General features: G+C 38.8%; 1 protein-coding gene across 1 annotated transcript in view; it reads right to left on the bottom strand.

Annotated features, from left to right (window-relative positions):
• The window catches only part of XPO4 (exportin 4), a 138,934-nt gene that overhangs the window by 56,515 nt on the left and 60,622 nt on the right, over positions 1-21,797 (bottom strand). Inside the window, exons 5-7 of the mRNA XM_088458528.1 lie at positions 13,783-13,899; positions 6,172-6,325; positions 2,400-2,512 (exon numbers count right to left, since the gene is read on the bottom strand). Of these exons, the coding sequence (XP_088314654.1) occupies positions 2,400-2,512; positions 6,172-6,325; positions 13,783-13,899 (384 nt within the window). The remainder of the gene's footprint in view (positions 1-2,399; positions 2,513-6,171; positions 6,326-13,782; positions 13,900-21,797) is intronic.

Here is a 21,797-nt window from a genome sequence, read left to right as displayed (position 1 = left end):
AGTTTGTGTACATTGAACCATCAAATATCAATAGGTTTCGTTATCTCAGTCATGCCACAATAATTCCGTATTTCGGAATATTTGGATATGGGAGACTCAACCTGTAGTATATTTTATAAGCAATGTATATTTATTCAGACTAGAATAGGAATTATCTATGGGCTTTAAAAGGTCGTACAGACCGAATGACAAATCACTCTTTGAAAAAGCTCCCTATATTCAGGAGTGAAACCGGTTAGAGGATCCAAAGCCTTATGCGAATGCACGACTGGACAATTGTTATCTTAGTGCATTCGCCCCATCGCCATCACTGGGACTGGTTGCCATACACTTTTTATTGCTGTTACTATCCACTTGGGGAATCCTCCATACCATCTGGAATATAGAGGCTACTGGAAGCGCTGCACCTCTCTTTGCAGCACGGGGGGTGTTCAGGACTGCCTATTCCCGCACAGCATACTGAGTGCTGACTACTAACATTAGTGGAGTGTGGTGATTATACAAGTTTTCATATTTCCATTTCTATTTTCATCTGTGGCTTAAAACCAGGAGCGATATCTTATGAATATATGGACTTTTAAAAGCACAGTGTTATTCACATATTAGACTTGGAGATCACCATAGAGTTATTGTGATTATTATAGTTGTTTTATTGGTTGTACGTATTTTTTTTTATATGCGGTATTTATGTATGTATGTGTTACATGTCTAAATATTCATGTTTACATTATGGCTTGTCAGTCTAGTCTGAATAAATATACACTGCATATAAAATATACTAATACATTTATATATATATTTTAGTGAACATCAGACCCCCTGATTATTCTATTTTTATTTAATAAATGGTGTCTTATTAGCGCAAATAGACCTCTTTGTTACACTTTAGTATGTGATGGTGCAAGTGTGTATTCACAAGCACACGTCATTTTGCTGCTATTAAAAATATTTGGTAATTTGACAGCAAAAAAAATATTAATATATATATATATATATATATATATATATATATATACATACATACACACACACACATACATATATATATACATATACCTTTTATTCGCGCCTAATCTCTTGTTTTTATAATCTGTATGGCGATTATTTTATTTTTTTATAAGTGATCATTTAGTCACAACTGAGAGCAAAGCGTCAATGTAGGGGTTATTGCCATTTACAAACACACATATGAGAGAGAGGGAGAGAGATTGATTTTTTTTTTTTTCAAAAGAATACAATAGTCTAGGGCTAACTTTCATGGTATTACTAGAGAAAGTCTGTTCTTCAGAAAGCAACACTGGATCCAGTGGAAATCCTTACATTGGTTGCGATCATTCTGATGTACACAAGTGTTCAAATCACTAGACTAGAAACAAAAAATGAGGTGGCACCTAGACAGCTTGAATTAGGACACTTTATTTTTCTATAGGTTATACAGTATATTCACGCACCCGCATTGAGTCTTCTATTCTGTAGCACTATATTGTATTATATATCTATCGCCACACACACAAAAATACATGAAACATTCTTAGCACCAGAAGAATACAGTCGGTCTAAATTAAAAATGGACGTGTACATGATTAGCATTAATACTGTTAAACATTTAGTCTGGGGGGCTGTTCACTGAACACAAATATATTATTTTAGGTCTCTTGGTGGTGGCGAGAAGTGCTGGTATGTTTTATGGATTTAATTAAACAGGTTTTTTTTTTGTTTGTTTGATTAGAATAAAAAAATCAAATAAAATGCCCTTCTGAATAAATTTTACGTATTATAAAATGTAACAGCAGCAAGAACCTTCCAGCCTAAAGCGCTCCCTGCAGTAACAAATACTACTGTTTACAATCCAGAATATACACGTTAAATAGTAAAGCACTATTTACAAAAACATTTACCAACAAACAGCCTAGACTGCGAATATGCACACACATTCCAAATCTACCAAATAGACCCTCATACCACATTCATAAAAATTACAGCGGATGAATTGAATGACTAATATTCGGTCAGCTGCAAACAGAGTTTTGTGGACTATAAAACTAAAATGCATTGTTCATAAATAGAATTTGCCACACAAAAAATATATATATAAATTTAAATTCCAAAAAAAATAAAAAATAATTATATATTATATATATATCAATATCAGCCTAAATAGAAGAGAATCATTGTCATGTGAACGCATAACTGGCTAGTCACGGAAATAGAAAGGAAAGTGAATAGAATGTTAGTTCATCAATCAGTATAACAAGATTCATGTAAATTGTAGATTTATATAGATGCAGACTAATAGAGCACTATCCTCGCACTGCATTAATAGGAATACACCGCTGTTCTCCGGTTCTCACCTCAAGATCATCAAAACATCTCCATAATGCAAGAATCAAGGCACTTACTGTAAAGAACAGCTCCATGACTCTACTGTCCAGGAGGGTATCACGCCAGGACTCTGTCGGCTTCAGCATCACATTTTGAGAGGACTCGAACATAGCTATATAATGTCTGCCCAGTTATCTGGTGTCAAGGTCAACAACAGCATTCCTGCAAGCCTTTAAAGGAAAGAAAGGAAAAAAAAAAAAAATAGGAGTCCCTAATACAACAGCATCCACTACTGAAGAATGCAATGGAAACAGGCTTTAAGCCTCTCCACATACACCGCATAATTCATGCATGAGGCCAAGGAATAAAAGGTATTAGGCCCTGAAAAAGGAGAATGCTGGAGGAATGCTAGATAACAGTTTGATCGTTATTATGCGGCATGCCACCACGATAAAACCACTTTGATAAGCAGGGGGCTAATGTGACAGGAGCCGGAGGGGAAAAAGGAACCGCACATGACAGGTGCTGCAATTTATGCAAAACAGGAGGGTTTCTCTTTTATTATTAGTTTGCCATTAAGCTTCCTTTAGGCAAACAAGTACAGGACGGTGTGGGTTTCATCAGAAAGTTAGATGAGCTTGCTCCACTTTAGAGCTGCGGGTGAAGGAGCAGATACGATAAAAGGAAGGAAGTAATACTTATGTATTTATAGACATGCTGGTAACAAGGGGATGACAGCCAGGGAACACAAATGGATGTAAAAGCAGGGGGTCTAAAAACCCCACACATCCTATACACACTGTGCACACACACGTGCTACACTTTAATGGACACTAAAAAAATCTTCGCAAGGGCCCATATTTAATTTCTATATCTAGGGGAAAAAAAAAATCTCAATTTAAAAAACTTCAGTAGGATAAATCCATTCTAAATTTATTTATAAATATACAGAGGACTGTTGGTAGCTCACAGACCCGATGACATGGGAAAGAAAGTGTATTTGTGAAGATCTAGCTACTATCTCTAAATATAAACATCATTACAGGGACTGATGTGAATGGCTAAATATTCTTTGGAAAGCGCTGCAGAATGTGTGTGAGCTGTATAAATAACTGGTAATAAAATACCTTAATAACATTTAAAAAAAAAAAAAAAAAAAAAAAATGACAAGGAAGAGGTGATTGGCACCCTACACATCAGCAACCAATTGGGCAAATTCTGCATTTTGCAAATGATTGTATGAAAACAAATCAGTAATGTATCGCAGATTCTGACCACAAAGGGATTGGAATAGGTGGACCAGGTTGTCCAATATGTTGGATTTTGCAGATCAATTGGGGCTTTAGATTGCTAGTGTATGGTAACAATCAGCCAATTTGGCGATTGTTACTAGTAAAATGATGGGCCTTTCGAGATAGGCAGATTTGTCTTTCCTGAAAATTATCTGAAAATCAATAAAAAATTATCTGTAATATATGGTGATAAGCACAATCGGAATCTTTTTTTTGTGATTGCTGATGTATGGTCCCCCCATTATTACTGCTATATCATTCAAAACTCGGCTGTTATGGTGCGTACACACGTAGCGATTTAAATGATCGATTTGAAGGATAACGATATCATCTGCCATTTAAATGGTCCCTACCAACTTACCATCAACCAGCGATGCATGTCCACGTATGGATGATAGTGATATCATCCATCGGCTGTGCATGCCGGTCAACTTGCTCGATATCGAGCAGGTTAATATAGGGACCCGCAATCGTTGATCGCGGGTCGCTATAGTCGTCGGTAAGTATGTGGTGTGCTGGCTGATTAATATCAATCATCCAGCATACCAGGGAGGGTGCCTTACTATCAGCTAGCGATATCGTATCGCTGGCTGATCGCTACGCATGTATGCACCATTAGCGTACCTTGAGGACAAAGTTTGAGGATGACTTGGCTAACTTATCTGCTATTAGGCCATACACAACAATTAAGAGGTTTATTCCCTGTGTCCTCACGTCACAAAGCAGTGATAAGACTTAGAATACAGACTTCCAGACATATTTGGGAGTCCCTTGACAGACACCTAAAAAGACAGCATTTCCCAACTAGTGGCTTCAACTATCACATTTACATTACATTCATGAACACATCAGGTGAAACAAAGACAGAAGAAAATAGGATATGCCCTAACTTTCAAGTTTCCCTTGCGTCACACGCTGACTTCTTAAAAATGTAAGTGTAGAGAGAGAGATTAGTAAGGACACCCACCCATATGTATGTACCATTGTATATAAATACCACACGGAGAGAAGGACAAGTCATTTTAGACATCACCTTATATATTACAATACTATTACATGGTAGTTTTTAAAAGGGCTATTTTTTCAAGTGGAAAGACTGTCTCTAGACATTTTCATAATTTTTAAATAAATAAATAGGTTTAACCTCTTAGAACAGATTTAAGATGACCATTAGATGTATAATGATAATAAAAAATTAATATGAGAAATAAAATGACAGTAGACCTTCATTAACTGATGAACTCGATATTTAATCCGGTTTAGGAGGACATGCATTAGAAAAGAGCCAGGAATTACATATTATATTCTAGAGGACAATATATCAATGTAATCACCCAAGGCCTTTCCTACTGACCTCTGGTGAAGCTCTCGGGCAGCGGGTGGTAAAGAGGCTCTGTGCTAATGACTGACACTTCTATAACAATGCACTGCTAATGTGGTTGGGACCAACTTCACTTTAAAAGGAGCGTTGTGCTGGCTGCCACATTCCTATAGCACATCGTACTTTGCTCAACTACAATGAGAGCTGCCAAAGGACTCCAAAGGATGTTGAGACACAATAATATCAGAAGGGCTTTGGAGAGACAAAAGTAATACAATACCCCGGGCTTATTTATACTGGAGGTATGAAAGTCACTTCTCTTATAAACATGCGACATCAGAGCAGGTCATCCATCTCCACGCTACACAAAGGCTTCCTGTAATTACACTACTGGGACAATAATGCAGGTCCTTATTCTTACCCATATCTGTTACTGCAATGTATCCCAGGCTAGTGGTCATGCATTCCCTCACTCATCTCTCGCTAGTCCTACACTCAGACACCTCAATATCTTATTTCTTTTGTCATAATATCCCAGCTCATTTCTCTCATTGATCCCGTCATTTAGAACATGGTGCTGAGATTCATCAAGATCCTGAAGGACATCTTAAATGAACATGCATTGGCTCCTTGTTTAAATCGCCTCACTGTATTCCAAGAGAAACTCGTCTAATAGGAGAAATATCACAGATTGGCTCCTTTAGAGCTTCTTTAAGAGTGCATAATTTAGTAAAATTACCTCTTGCCTCTTTTAGAGCTTCTGTAAGAGTGCAGCTTTTAGTAATATCACTGATTGCCACCTTTAAAGTTCCTGTAAGAGTGCGGCATTTAGTCAAATCACCCCTTGCCGCCTTTAGAGTATCCGTAAGTGTGTAGCATTTAGTAAAAGATAAAAGTGAACCACCAAGAAAACAGGAGTAAAGTACAAAAAGAAAAAAAAAAGAAGAAAAAGTTTCCTCTAGCATTAGGATTTCTTTTGAAATCATTGCTTTGATTTAGATCAAACAGTTCTAAGTTACATATCACAAAAAATTATAAAAAAATACACAACCACCACAGGAAGTTGTGATATAATAAATAAAAATATCTAAAATATTTTCCACATGAGTAAATGGTGCCCACTTTGCATTTAGTTACACTTGCACACGGGATTCTGCAATCACTCGCACGTCTGTACTCTGTATTAACCAGATTTCCCTACATTAGATCCCTCTAGAACTGGAAGTAAAAGGATATAGTTTGGAGGCAGAAAGTTCCAGCTTAAAACCTGGTTGGATAGTGCAAGATATCGCTGGAATACTGAGGACATTTGAGCGTTGAGGTTCTCCCGTCTGCTAAACTCCTGTAGAACTTCTATCGTTAACATAAAGATTCGCCGGAGATCCTCTTCCTAGAAAAGACAAATATCCATTACACTGATGGGGGAGGTTATTGCTGCTGTATTCGCATTTACAAAGGATGATTGGAGATGTGTAACACAAGGGGAGCTGTGGAGCTCGGTCATTAAACAGGTCCAATATCACGTGGTCATCACTTCATTGGTACTCCCTGAAATCCAGGCCTAAAAATTAAAAGGTCAACTCCACCTGCAAATAGCCAGCCAGCACCCTCCTCTTAAACTAGCAGAACTAGTGTCAGGTAATGCTGGAATGGGATTAAGTCAATTTGTTAACGGTGGAAACTCAAAACACGTTGGGTAAATTCTAAAGCAGGCAATGGTTGGACTGAGCTGCGGCGCTGATGGTGTTAGACAGGAGAGAGTTAATGCGCAGTGTGCATGCCCTAAATATGGCCGGCACCGGTACTGCTACGTGGGAAGCAGGCCCAAGTATACCACCTTCGGCCGGTAGTGAGCTCAATATTTTTTTTATAGCATGAGTTAACCTTTAAATAAGAAAACAGATCCTATTAAACAAAAGAAACTAATTATTTTACATTTCAAAACACATAACAAACAAACACTAATAATACTACATGATGAAGTCACCCTATAAGGGAACATTATAGCCAGTAAGTTGGTGTTTATAAATACAAATGGAGCTGTCATATTAATTAAACATTAGCTACCAAACGCTACAACTTACCACTGTACATTATAAAAAAAAATATTCTAACATGTAATAGAAGTAAAAAAAAATAAAACTATTTAAAATAACTTTAGGGCTTTTCTGTTTGGGAAGGCAATGACTAGCACACAGCAGACTAGGGGTCCACGGGCAATTTATTTTGGATTAGAAGCAGCATAAAAGAGCACATTCGCCTCCATTGAATTGCATAAGACAAAATGACCAGTGCTTTGATCTAGAGCAGGGATGGGGAACCTCAGGCCCAGGGGCCGTATAAGGCCCCCGGAATAATTTGGTCTGGCCCTCAGAGCTTTTTTCTGCTAGCCTCATCTGGTGCCTAGAATGGCACCCTGCAGCCATAATCTATGGAGCAGTGCCGCCTGGAGCATTCTTAGGACGCTTCAGACAGTCACACTGCTGCCCTTACAGCTCCCCGAAGCATCCTCAGGATGCTCCATGCATTGCAGTAATCACCGGCAATTGTTGCCCCGCCCCTATGTGACATCACACAGAGGGGGAGGGGCCTACACCGGGCCCGCGAATAGTGTTATATATATCAAAATGGCCTTCGGCAGAAGAAAGGTTCCCCACCCCTGATCTAGACCATGATAACAAAATAATACATTAACAACACAATATAAATTGGTGGGAGTGCACACTGAAAGCTATGTGACATAATTAAAAAGGCTCATCCTTTATTTATTCATTGAAGAAAACAAATAATACAAAAATTGATACTATCAAATACTATAAGTTCTTAATAATAATCACTATTAGGAATTCTTTTGAATGATCACTTAATATGACTGATTTGCTTAAGATATGAACAAACACTACTAATACACCTGAATCACTTAAAAAGATACATTTGAATAGCTTAGGAATGAACACTTTATACAATTGAAGTGCCTATGGATGATCTACACTAACACAGGAAGCGCCTTTGGATGATCTACACTAATACTAGCAGCACCTTTGGGTGATCTACACTAACACACGAAGCACCTTTGGACCTTGGACAATCGCTATTAATACTAGAAGCGCCTGTGGATGATCTACACTAGAAGTGTGTATGGATGATCGCTTTTAATACTACAAGTGCTTATGGACGATCACTATTAAAAGTAAAACTGCTTAGGGACAATCGCTATTAATACGAGAAGTGCCTATGGACGATCGTTATTAATACTAGAAGTGCCTATGGATGATCGCTATTAATACTAGAAGTGCTTATTAATGAACGCTATTCATTCTATTGAAGCACTTGTGAATGATTACTGCAAACCCTATTTAAGCAATTGATTTATTATGATCGCTATGGGTACTAATGAAGCACTTGTGAATGAGCCCTACTAATATTATTGAAGCACCTGTGAATAAGCACTACTAATATTATTGAAGCACCTGTGAATAAGCACTACTAATTATTGAAGCACCTGTGAATAAGCACTACTAATATTATTGAAGCACCTGTGAATAAGCACTACTAATATTATTGAAGCACCTGTGAATAAGCACTACTATATAACTGAAGCTCCTGTGAATGAGCACTACTAATATTATTGAAGCACTTGTGAATGAGCACTACTACTATTATTGAAGCACCTGTGAATTAGCACTACTAATACAATTGAAGCACCTGTGAATGAGCACTACTAATATTATTGAAGCACCTGTGAATAAGCACTACTAATATTATTGAAGCACTTGTGAATGAGCACTACTACTATTATTGAAGCACCTGTGAATTAGCACTACTAATACAATTGAAGCACCTGTGAATGAGCACTACTAATATTATTGAAGCACCTGTGAATAAGCACTACTAATACAATTGAAGCACCTGTGAATGAGCACTACTAATATTATTGAAGCACCTGTGAATAAGCACTACTAATATAACTGAAGCACCTGTGAATGAGCACTACTAATATTATTGAAGCACCTGTAAATAAGCACTACTAATATAACTGAAGCACCTGTGAATAAGCACTACTAATATTATTGAAGCACCTGTGAATTAGCACTACTATTATTGAAGCACCTGTGAATAAGCACTACTATTATTGAAGCACCTGTGAATAAGCACTACTAATATAACTGAAGCTCCTGTGAATGAGCACTACTAATATTATTGAAGCACCTGTGAATAAGCACTACTAATATAACTGAAGCACCTGTGAATGAGCACTACTAATATTATTGAAGCACCTGTGAATAAGCACTACTAATATTATTGAAGCGCCTGTGAATAAGCACTACTATTATTGAAGCACTTGTGAATGAGCACTACTACTATTATTGAAGCACCTGTGAATAAGCACTACTAATATTATTGAAGCACCTGTGAATAAGCACTACTAATATTATTGAAGCACCTGTGAATAAGCACTACTAATATTATTGAAGCACTTGTGAATGAGCACTACTACTATTATTGAAGCACCTGTGAATTAGCACTATTATTGAAGCACCTGTGAATAAGCACTACTAATATAACTGAAGCTCCTGTGAATGAGCACTACTAATATTATTGAAGCACCTGTGAATAAGCACTACTAATATTATTGAAGCGCCTGTGAATAAGCACTACTAATATTATTGAAGCGCCTGTGAATGAGCACTACTAATATTATTGAAGCACCTGTGAATAAGCACTACTAATATTATTGAAGCACCTGTGAATAAGCACTACTAATATAACTGAAGCACCTGTGAATAAGCACTACTAATATTATTGAAGCACCTGTGAATAAGCACTACTAATATTATTGAAGCACCTGTGAATAAGCACTACTAATATTATTGAAGCACCTGTGAATGAGCACTACTAATATTATTGAAGCACCTGTGAATAAGCACTACTAATATTATTGAAGCGCCTGTGAATAAGCACTACTAATATTATTGAAGCACCTGTGAATGAGCACTACTAATATTATTGAAGCACCTGTGAATGAGCACTACTAATATTATTGAAGCACCTGTGAATGAGCACTACTAATATTATTGAAGCGCCTGTGAATAAGTACTACTAATATTATTGAAGCACCTGTGAATAAGCACTACTAATATTATTGAAGCGCCTGTGAATAAGCACTACTAATATTATTGAAGCACCTGTGAATGAGCACTACTAATATTATTGAAGCACCTGTGAATGAGCACTACTAATATTATTGAAGCACCTGTGAATAAGCACTACTACTATTATTGAAGCACCTGTGAATAAGCACTACTAATATTATTGAAGCACCTGTGAATGAGCACTACTAATATTATTGAAGCACCTGTGAATAAGCACTACTAATATTATTGAAGCACCTGTGAATGAGCACTACTAATATTATTGAAGCGCCTGTGAATAAGTACTACTAATATTATTGAAGCACCTGTGAATAAGCACTACTAATATTATTGAAGCGCCTGTGAATAAGCACTACTAATATTATTGAAGCACCTGTGAATGAGCACTACTAATATTATTGAAGCACCTGTGAATGAGCACTACTAATATTATTGAAGCACCTGTGAATGAGCACTACTAATATTATTGAAGCGCCTGTGAATAAGTACTACTAATATTATTGAAGCACCTGTGAATAAGCACTACTAATATTATTGAAGCGCCTGTGAATAAGCACTACTAATATTATTGAAGCACCTGTGAATGAGCACTACTAATATTATTGAAGCACCTGTGAATGAGCACTACTAATATTATTGAAGCACCTGTGAATAAGCACTACTACTATTATTGAAGCACCTGTGAATAAGCACTACTAATATTATTGAAGCACCTGTGAATGAGCACTACTAATATTATTGAAGCACCTGTGAATAAGCACTACTAATATTATCGAAGCACTTGTGAATGAGCACTACTAATATTATCGAAGCACTTGTGAATGAGCACTACTAATATTATCGAAGCACTTGTGAATGAGCACTACTAATATTATCGAAGCACTTGTGAATGAGCACTATTACTATTATTGGCATGCTGGCGAATGAACACTAAGATGCTGCTGAATAAAGCAATATGCTTGGCAATTGTACCTTGAACGCCGGTGATTTCTTGCTTTGACCAGTTTATGTGATGAAGTTGTATATTTTACAGATTTATTTTTTTTTTCTAAGGGGCAATTTAATTACCTACCACGTGCAGGAGAGCAACATCACTTATATTACTGATCAACTCCTTTGGGGTCTTGAGGTACAGGCAGCGAAGGTGTGGGTGTGACGTGTGCGTACCCTGTACGCCATTCCCACAGCCCATGGCCACATTGTTTTAAATATTTATTATGTGTTAAAAATGATCTATTCATTGAGGAAAAAAAAACACCTGAAAGTCTTTAATGAAGTGCTGCTTGTGTGCATACCCATGCAATCTATATGGTCTAGTTAATGCTGTATATTATTTTGTTAATGGTAACACACGGATCAAAGCTCTGATCACTTTGTCTTTTGTAAACTAGTTGAGGAACTAACAGATTTTCCTTAGCCTGGAATTTATAATGGGTTATTGCAATTTCTAGCAGCAATTGGTGGTTTATTGTCCACTCTTTCATTTTACTGCTGTCTGCGAGGTCAATAGATATCCCAGCCTGCTGTATTTTACTGGAGTCGTGCTTCTCGCTTCAGGATGCTTTTCTCCATTATGGGCACGAGTTACATGAACTGTCCCCTAACAGAGTTTTCTATCTTCAGAGGATTTATACCATACTTCCTACTTTTAATTGTTCCTCCCCAGGAGAAGCCCAGGGTGGAGAAGCAGGTGGGCAGCGATGGGGGGCGGTGCATGACGTGTCACAACATTAAGCCACACCCCCTGCAGTAAATTGCCACAAACAGTGCATATTTAAATAGGAGGAGGGGCCAAATTACACTATTCCTGTGGAATCTCGTCATTAAGCCCTGCCCTCTACTCTGGGACCCCCGATCTCCGTGAAAATTCTCCTTATTCTGCCCAATTCACTAGGAAGTGGGCAGGAATGTAGGAGAAGTGCCTACTCTCTACTGGGGGTGGGGGGGTTGCTTTAAAATATACCATTAAAAGAAAGGACCATTCCAGCTAATTGTAAATAAACTACTTTTCTGAAATATTTATCTTTCCGACTACGATCTGTATATTAAATGAAGCCAATACATCATATATATAAACCAGTAACTTAAATATACAGAGCATACCAATTCTAGCTTTCTTGCCAACCAGAGTTCACGGTTGATATCCTTAGATATGGCACAGAGCAGCTCTATGCACTGGATACAAATATAACCACAGAGTAATGTGAGTTATATCCATGGGCAACGACAAAATAAAGAAGAAATATGTTTGGTTGAAATAAAGACCACGGTGGAAAAAAAAAAAGTCAGAAAGATAAATAATTTAGTAAGTAGCTGGAGGGCATTTTGAATACTGACACATTACAGTCGTCCGAAGGTGTAAAACTTTGATTTTCCTGCCGCCCAGTCTAGCAAATGCAGCACCAGCAGTAACTGAGTTGGCTGGGGAAGAATGGACAGATCACCTTGGCTGCTCGCAGAAAGACAACAGATACATCAAAATCCATCCCTTGGTTTACGGAGTGCTACAGGAACAACGGTTTAAGGACAAAGTACAGAAGCTTCTTAAATACGGAATGTGAGAACTAAGCACTGGAAACATTTTCCATCAGCCACACGGAGCAGGTGACTACAAGTGGAGCCTCACTCTCTCATTACCTTGTGCAGTAGCATGGCTACCGATGATAGCTGGAGGCCGTGCTTAATGATCACATCTGGGTGTTAGACATTACCAACATTACCCCCAAAACAGCGACAGCCCCAGCTGTTATTTTTTATTTAAACCTTTCTTAATGAATACCTGTGTCGCTTTAATTAATCGGTAATAACACAACCTCTTCCCCTTAGGTTCACTGGCCTCTAACCCTTTAATAGTGCTGGTATTTCTGCAGTTCCTTTACACATAGCCACTTTGTCCCACAAGGATAGTTTTATGGCGTGTAGCACTTCAAGAGCAGCACAATGAGGCCAGCGTGCCATCTGTATCTGATCTGAGGGATAGTGTTGGCTAATAGCCAAAGTTATTTTAGGGTAGTCATTGTTAGGGGGAATGTGTTAGCCCCTCTGTGTGTAGCAGAGTAGTACCACATCAGTGAAAATAGCATCCTGACAACACGGAGATCGGATGTCGTGTAAAACACACAAGTACCGGATAGAGATATGTATCAGAGCTCATTCCTTGAAATACAAAGGACGATCAAAACATCACCTTTCATCTTTATTCTCCTGGATGGCCCAATGGAAAGTATCAGTGCAGACAGTCACATAGACAGTGTCACATAGATCAGCGGTTCTCAAATCCAGTCCTCAAGCACCACCAACAGGTCATGTTTTGTGGATTTCTTTAACCATGCACAGATGACTATCAGTGTTGCTGGGTCAGCAATTTTGCCCTCTGCTTCCACAGACAGAAATCCACAAAACATGGCCTGTGGGGGAAACGTGAGTGGTGAGGTGGAGAACCACTGACAGATTAAAGCTACGCGGCAGTGGGTTAAAAGCATGGCCTGCAATACCCGGGTCATCACATGGGCACAAATTGAGAGACTCTGTGGCATTAAAAATGAAAGTGGACCCTTTGTAGAAATGATAGCAGAACCTCAGAAAATTCTAGTCATCCTTTTAAGACCCACGACGACCAGTTAGTAGGGCTTATTTAGTTAATTAAAAAAATAAAATTTGTGACGCACATTCTATGACAAAATGAAAGATGTACCTGAAATATTCTTTTGCAATTTCCGTGGAACTCCATGCTGAGGCCGATGTTACTGGTCTTGCTGGAACTTGAGAACTCTATGAGCAGCGCCGTTAATATGGAACAAGCCAGCGTTTGCTACACAGAAATAGATAACAATATGTTAGACCACAGAGAGAACGCCGAGACTAGGATGATACTCTTAAGGCACACATCCACTTACAGACATGAAAACAGCTGCACGATTACGACATTGTAGATGTGCCTACACTGAATGAGCAGTCGTTCAGTGTAGGCATAATCAATCATCTGCTAACATGCTGAGCCTGACGTTATCGTCAGGTTGTCCAGCATGTTTGCCCGATGATAGATGTCTAAACGACAAGCGGGAGCGCGCATCGCTGGTCGTTTTAGAAAAAAATTTTATACGATGTGCAAACGATTATTGAACGATTTAGTTCAATGTAATCGTCTAGTGGATGTGTGCCTTTAGAATGTCTGTGAATACGTATTCTGCTAGACATTGATAAACCATGGCAATTTGAAGAACCAACGACCCTCTGGAAAGGCAAGCTTAACCAATTGTGAAAAACAGACAATTTTTTTTACTATTTTCCTTTAAAAAGCTACAATCCCAACGCGGAGTAGCAGCTGTTTTAATTGGCCGCAGATTTCAATCAACTTCGCTCATTATTTAGAAAAGGTCATATTTAAACTATGTTCACACACAAATACTTCAGCAGGCATGAAAATGTGATTAAGCGTAGAGTAAGACTATCCCTTTATTGATGCAATTCTCTTCATGTTACTCAGCCAGACATTGCTTCAGGTCTAATGTCCAACAGCCTGTCATAGGCACAGTTCTACACGTCATTAAATGATGTAGTCTTTTATAATAAACATGACACAAATATTTTTTTTTTTTGTTTTTAAAGCATTTTCAATACCATCACTTGAAAAACTAATTTGGAAAGTGGACCTGAAAGGATGCAGATTGAGCAAAAATCTAAAACACATCCAATGTTTTAAACCAGTAAAATAAACAGCTAAAAAAAAACCCTCAACAACAGTGTAATACTTTTTGTTGCAATATATAAAATAGAATCAACAATATCAACTAATTTTTGATTAAACATTGTGTAACTTAGCCGCTAACGCCGAGTACGAATATATGCAATCCCACAGAAAACAATAATCAATATTTTTATTAGTCTGTAAAATGTGTGAAATATTAATCGTAAGCAGAAGAAAATTACTAAAAAAAAAAAAAAAGAAGGTTTAACCTTTGTGGTTTATCTATGTTTATTAAGCTTCAGCTGCAGCAATTTTAAAATAACGACACAAGGACTTCAGCCAAATTCAGGAAGAAAAATAATGTGAACCATTTTGGTATACAGTAAGGGGTATATTTACTAAAGTGGAGATGTTGCCCACAGCAACCAGATTCTAACTATTATCTTCTAGGAAGCTGCTAGTTAAATGTCAAGTAGAATCTGATTGGTTGCTATGGGCAACATCCTCATTTCGAAAAATGCTCACTTTAGTAAATATACCTTTGAGACTCAGCATAGCTCTAGAAGCATAATAAGGGGGCAATTCAGTATGCCGTCATAAAGCGGACGTTTAGAATGTCCACACTCTGTGTCAACACTGAATGTCGACAAGGCGTGTCGATAGATGATTTTAGGGTTAGGATGCAGTTTGCTTTAGGCTTACATACAAAATGAATGTAAAATCTTGTTCTCAACTTTCAATATTCTGACCACCTCGACATACTGAAAGGTCAACTTTTTATAATCACACCCGGGCGATTCAATTACATGCAATGTCTACAATGTGCAGTCCCGGAGCGGCACAACCTATCCAGTGCCATGGCGAGGTTCTCCTAACACCCGGGCAGAGGTGCACAGGAAACTCAACGATGTTGCTGTACAATGGCAACTCTGTGCGCAGCCGGGGATAGCACCAATGCTCTGTGGCACAAACTAATTCAATTCACCCCATACAGTCAAACTAGAAGAATTCAGTATGATGAGAGTTTGCTTTACAGTTCTTGTTATTGTTTCACCACTAATGATGAAGATGGAGGGAGAAATGGGCCCGCTTCTGACGCTGCTGCGACCGCTTTAGCATCTCTTCCCGTAGTAGCATCTGCGACTATGCGCTATTGCTAGTATCAGTCCTTCCCCTAGAGTACAGCTGTGCATCTAAATGTGCAAGGACTGGGACTCCCACTTTGACGCTGTAATACTGCTTAAGACGGACCAGTTCCGTGCATCTGAGTAACTACCACCCAGTCGCTGCCCAGGAACGTCTAAGCACAATTCCAATACATTCCCGATACCGTGCCCCTCAATCTCAACTGCGCCTCTGTGCGTACACACTGTGTAACACGTGCGCCATAACAATTAATATTTTTGGCTAATGCGCAGCAGCTGAAAATCACTGAACTCCGTGGACATCGGCAGTGCCCAGTATCTGAACAAGAGATGACCTAGTGTGAGGTGCAGAAAGTTTTACTTCTTATACAGATCTGGGGATGGTCAGAGCATTGTTCAATGGTCACATATCCACACGTGGTGTGGGGTACAGCAATAAAACCCAAAAATGGAGGGTTCAGAGTTATAGGGAACAGAGTCCAGGAGAGACAGTTTTGAGGAAATAGATCTCAAAGTTGAAGACGTGTAATTAATCATTGACTTTCACTGGTTTATACGGCTTCAATAACGTAGTGTCAGGTTTCATTTATACTATTTTATAAAACATGGTGTTTCCACTGCACCATGGCAGTGATACAGCGCAACAGAAACGGTTAATAAAAGGGACCATTAAAGAGATTTACAATTTATGAGAAGTAACTGGCTGCATAGAAAGGACCCATGAACAAGCCATAAATCTCCATGTGAGCAGGCCTTCTTCCACGGATCATTAAGGAGCTCGGAGCACCGATACTATATAGCCGTGTCCTGTGACCGTTCCAGAACCCAAACCACATCATAGGCCTTCTCCAGGAATCCTCTCTACACTGCACCGAAATGCAGGCAGTACAGCAGTAACTCAGTACAAAAGATTATCATTATAAGAATGTATTTTTAGCAAAGTTTCACCAGCTGTCTATTTAACGCTTCTCCCCCCCCCTCCCCAACAAAAAAAAACAAACAAAAATAAATATCACATAGGTACGTAATGCTCCATTATTCAGAAACAAATACTTTACTGATTTGATGCTTTGCTTCTCCTATGCCAACATTTAGCCACCTTACCTACAGGTTTCTCAAACCGGGCACCTCAAAGGCTTTTGTTAAGCAGATTATGTTAATATTTGGAGGCAGTGATCTCCACAACTAGCCGCAAATACACTGAATTTCATACAACAAAGATATATATATTTCATTTATTTTTAAAACAAAGCTTTAATAACATTTTACCTTTCCAAATACATGAAAAATAATACATGGCGAAGTCACTCTATGGCCCGTATTCCATATGGGGCGAAAAGTCCAAGCTCTGACTTTTCGCCCTCATCGACGTTTTTTCAGGGATAAAGTATCAGGCGCATGCCCGCTTTATGACCGTTTTCAATTAGAATCCGGCGAAAACAGGACCCGGCGGAAAAGTAAGTATTGACAAATCCAGGGAATTTTCGGGAAATGTTCCTGGGACCCCCCTAAAGATGTCCAGACATGGGGGATCACTATTTGTGTCTCCATTTTTGCCTGAAGGTAATCAGGGTTTTTAAATAGACGCGGCAGATGCATAAATGCGCCTGTGAAGAAGGGGTGAAGAATAGCACTTAGCTCTTTTTTGGGGGGAAAAATAACTATGGCCATCAAATTCGGGGTACATGAAAATGGGTGCAAGCATATTTTTAAAGTCCTTAAAATTATTATTTTTTAATTCTTCAAAAAATGCACCTACTGCATTCTATAAAACATCTGACGCATGCTTGGGAAGCCCTCAGGAATCAATTAAGCTAGTTTAGAAGTTTGTCCCCATTTTTTTTTTTTACCCCAAAAATCAAGTACCTTTTTTGGGGTGTCCTGAGAATTTTTTTCTAACACAGATTACTTCTATAGGACACTCCCAGGGCTGCAGGCTATTTTTTTTTAAGCCTGCACCCCTAAACCCCAATTCTGCACTTTTTTTCGCCATGTAAAAACATGGTGAAAACTTATCCCCGTTTTTTATCAAAGACTTTTTGCACCGGCGAAATTGAATACGGGGATGATCGAAACAGGCAAAAATCATCACCGTTTTCACCTCAAATTGAGTACGGCCCTCAAAGGGAACAGTATTGGTCAGTAGGCTGGCGTTTAGAAATACAAGTGGGGCTGTCATACTAATTGAATACAGGTTGAGTCTCCCATATCCAAATATTCCAAAATATGGAATATTTCGAAATATGGAATATTTTTAGAATGACTGAGAAAGAGAAACCTTTGCTTTCTGATGGTTCAATGTAGACAAACTTTGTTAAAAGCACAAAATTATTAAAATACAGTATAAAATAACATTCAGGCTCTGTGTATAAGGTGTATATGAAACAAATGAATTTCATGTATGTACACAAACTTTTTTTATGCACAAAATTATTAAATATATTGTATAAAATGACTTGCAGGCAGTGTGTATAAGGTGTATATAACACATAAATGCATTCTGTGTTTAGATTTGGGTCCCATTCTCAAGATCTCATTATGGTATGCAAATATTCCAAAATACGGAATATACCGATATCCAAAATACCCCTGGTACCAAGCATTTTGGAAATGGGAGACTCAACCTGTATCAACAACCAGTCTATAACCTTACCAATGTAGATAGATAGATAGATAGATAGATAGATAGATAGATAGATAGATAGATAGATAGATAGATAGATAGATAGATAAAATTGTGTGGAAGAACCACCTGCTTATATTTATAAGTGAATGTGCTTATACTAAATAAAACAATTAAAAAGAGATGAGCTGTCATGAATAGGATGTTAGGGAGTAAATTTACTAAAGTGAGAGTTTTTAGAAGTGAGTTTTAGAAGAGATGCTGCCCATAGCAACCAATCAGATTCTACTTAACATTTAACTAGCACCTTCTAGAGGACAATAGCTAGAATCTGATTGGTTGCTATGGGCAACATCTCTTCTAAAATGCACTTCTAACAACTCTCACTTTAGTAAATTTACCCTTAGGAGAGAATACACAGACAACAAAACAATCCCCATCACAGGACTGATCAGCAAGGTGCCATGTACCAGGGGCTTCCAATACAGATACACACATTCTGTAAAACAATTATATGGCAAAAACAGACATGAAAGCAGGCAGAGGGCAAAAGTCAGACATATCAAAATGAATAAACAAAGCACTATTTAAGGAAACCATAGAAGCATATAACAAACTGGGTACAAAATAAAAGCTTTGGGCCTAGTAAATTATATTATAACATGAGACAGCGCACGCTGGCGGGAGAGAGAGAGAGAGAGAACGCATGTTTGTTTTTAACAGCCTGAAAAAGACACATTCTCATTACAAAAATAAACAATAATAATGATAACAAAAGTCGACAAAAAAGACTGTGCAGAAACAGAACAGCAAAGTTTACACACACCCAGTTCCCATAAGAAAAAAAAAAGTGAGACTTTATCCCTCTTTGGAAAGACTTGCACACAGGCACTTGTCTGTGGGTTAGACTGAACTGTATCTCATCCCTGGCCGCAGCAGGAAGATTAAAGCTGCGACGATACTATTTCTGCAGGGCTCACACAACAGCTGACAGTCTATCCCCACGGCCACCAACTGCCGCATCTCTGTACATAAATGCCTCTCATGTCAGTACCTTGACCTTACAGCCGCTTGTTATCTTAGCTAGCACGCGCCGAACTTAATCCCCCCTCCTGCTGCCCGATACCTAAACAGATCAAACTTGAAAAACTATGCGTGTGTCACCGCCTTTCTCCCGGGGCTCCGTGCAGCTAAAGTGACAATACAAGTCCCCAACAATGGCAGCTATTCCAACCTTCTCAGAGGTTAATGTAAACTGTAAACACCAGCAGCGGAGACATCGCAGGGGGTGAAGGCAGACTGACAAGGCTCAATGGTGCCTGAAACATGCCTGCACTAATTACCTGTAGCCAGGAGCTTTCTAAGAGCTGGCAAGTTGGGCTCATCATATATGTGTGCCTGGTACTGCCATTTGCTAAAGCAGAGTACGGGTCTTTATCGGCACAGTAACCACGGCCCCTCAAAGGGGTTTTCTACATTTAAAAGTAAATTTGATCAAATCAATTCCTTTCCAAAGAGGAGTACACTGATGGGGGGGGCCACTTCTATGGCACTGCCACCAAATTCTGTATTTACAATGGTCCCGGCACTGGCTTATAGCCCAAACCTCTGCCAAACACCATCAGCTCCAGGTGGTCCAGGTCTCCCCTATACAATTCTGGCTGTTGGGAGAGTGCTAAACAAGATCCCTTCTAACATGCGGAGGAGACCGGATTCATTAAACCTCATTTTACAGTGGAATACCCTAATAAATATCTACCATAAAAAAGTTGATGGAAAAAAATTAATTAAAAACCTGGAACCAAAAATATTTAATATATTTTTATTGTACTAGAAAAAGGAGATTAGAATACGATTTGCTGCCAATGGTAACCGCATGCACCAATCTTCCCCTTTTACTTTCACTTAATCTGCCACAGACCTGATGCACTAATGAGAGTGAGGAGACACATTCAGCAGGAATTTCAGTAGCATAAAAAAAAATAAAAAATAAAGTGAGCACTTTTGCCCGAAGGGGAAATTAAATAATTGCAGCATTGTTTAACCAGTGGAGTATTGGTACATTTTAAAGAGATCAAATCATCAAACCATGACCTATACATACAAATGACATAATAGAAAGACTGGAAAGCCAAGAACCTTAGTTCCTCCTGTTATTCTCTGGTATTAGGACATGAATGCTACTTACTACAGAACAGTAGACTATTTTCTGGATACTGTATATACAACAGGCAGATGAAGCATCGGAGTCTGCCACAGAGGTGATAAAAGGCAATTATACAGAGCTTATGCTGTTTTGTACACAAGATCTGATTTGTAAAGCTCAACTTACAGCGTTCACAGGATACAGCTGGGCGATATTACCACAATTTTCTATACCAACGGAGCCAAAAGATGACCGGGTACAACTGCTGCCTGTGAGTCACATCAGTCTACCCGAAGGAGAGCCAATACTGCATTAACATCTGGCATGTCTCTTCGTCCTCATTACCTTACAAGTTACATTTGGCTGAATCGACTACTTGGGTATAGTGGCAGCGCACTCAAGGCTTGTGCGTTACCCAGTGTACCCACAATGCCCACTACATGACAAAGGGGGTGTAACTCCTCTTATAGAAAATGGAGAAGGGGGTAACCATAATGGGGTCACTCCCTCTGCCAGCTCTGCACATGATTCTCTCACTGCATAGAAAAACAGGAACAGGAGGAGTTGCAAAGAATGACGCACGACTGGTGGGTGAGCATTCCTGAAAATCGGGGTCCCCTAAAATGTTGCTAGCAGATTAGCAGTTGACTGACGATTTATTTTGCAGACGGACATGTGCTTTAATGGAACGCTCCATTGGATGCGAACAGCCATTTCCAAAACACAGCTTATCCCCAAATCCTTGGACAGCGCTGATCATAAACACACACATATATTACATGCATAAACAAGCCCTTTGTTGTGAAGGTCTTTTCGTCACTAATAAGTGTCACATTTCTAGTGTCCCATCCGCCGATAAACCCACAGCAATGTACCCAGCCTCACAGCAATACACACTGAGCAATCTTTCATCAGCGATCAGTCAGTCATTACCTACACGAGTCACTTCATACCAATGCTTGTAACTCTTAAAAGGGTCTTGTTTAAAATGAGCAGTACATGGATTGTGGAGGAGCAGCTGACTACATACGTGAGGGTATGCGCAGAGCTAATAGGTCAGTCTGGGAGACAGAGGTCAGCAGTGCAAGCGAAACAAGAACAGGCATTA

The sequence above is a fragment of the Taudactylus pleione genome, unplaced genomic scaffold (genome assembly GCF_031769625.1).
Source record: "Taudactylus pleione unplaced genomic scaffold, aTauple2 ptg000842l, whole genome shotgun sequence".
Classification (NCBI taxonomy): Eukaryota; Metazoa; Chordata; class Amphibia; order Anura; family Myobatrachidae; genus Taudactylus; species Taudactylus pleione.
The sequence above is the reverse complement of the archived record's forward strand: the minus strand, read 5'-3'. Positions and strand labels throughout refer to the sequence as shown.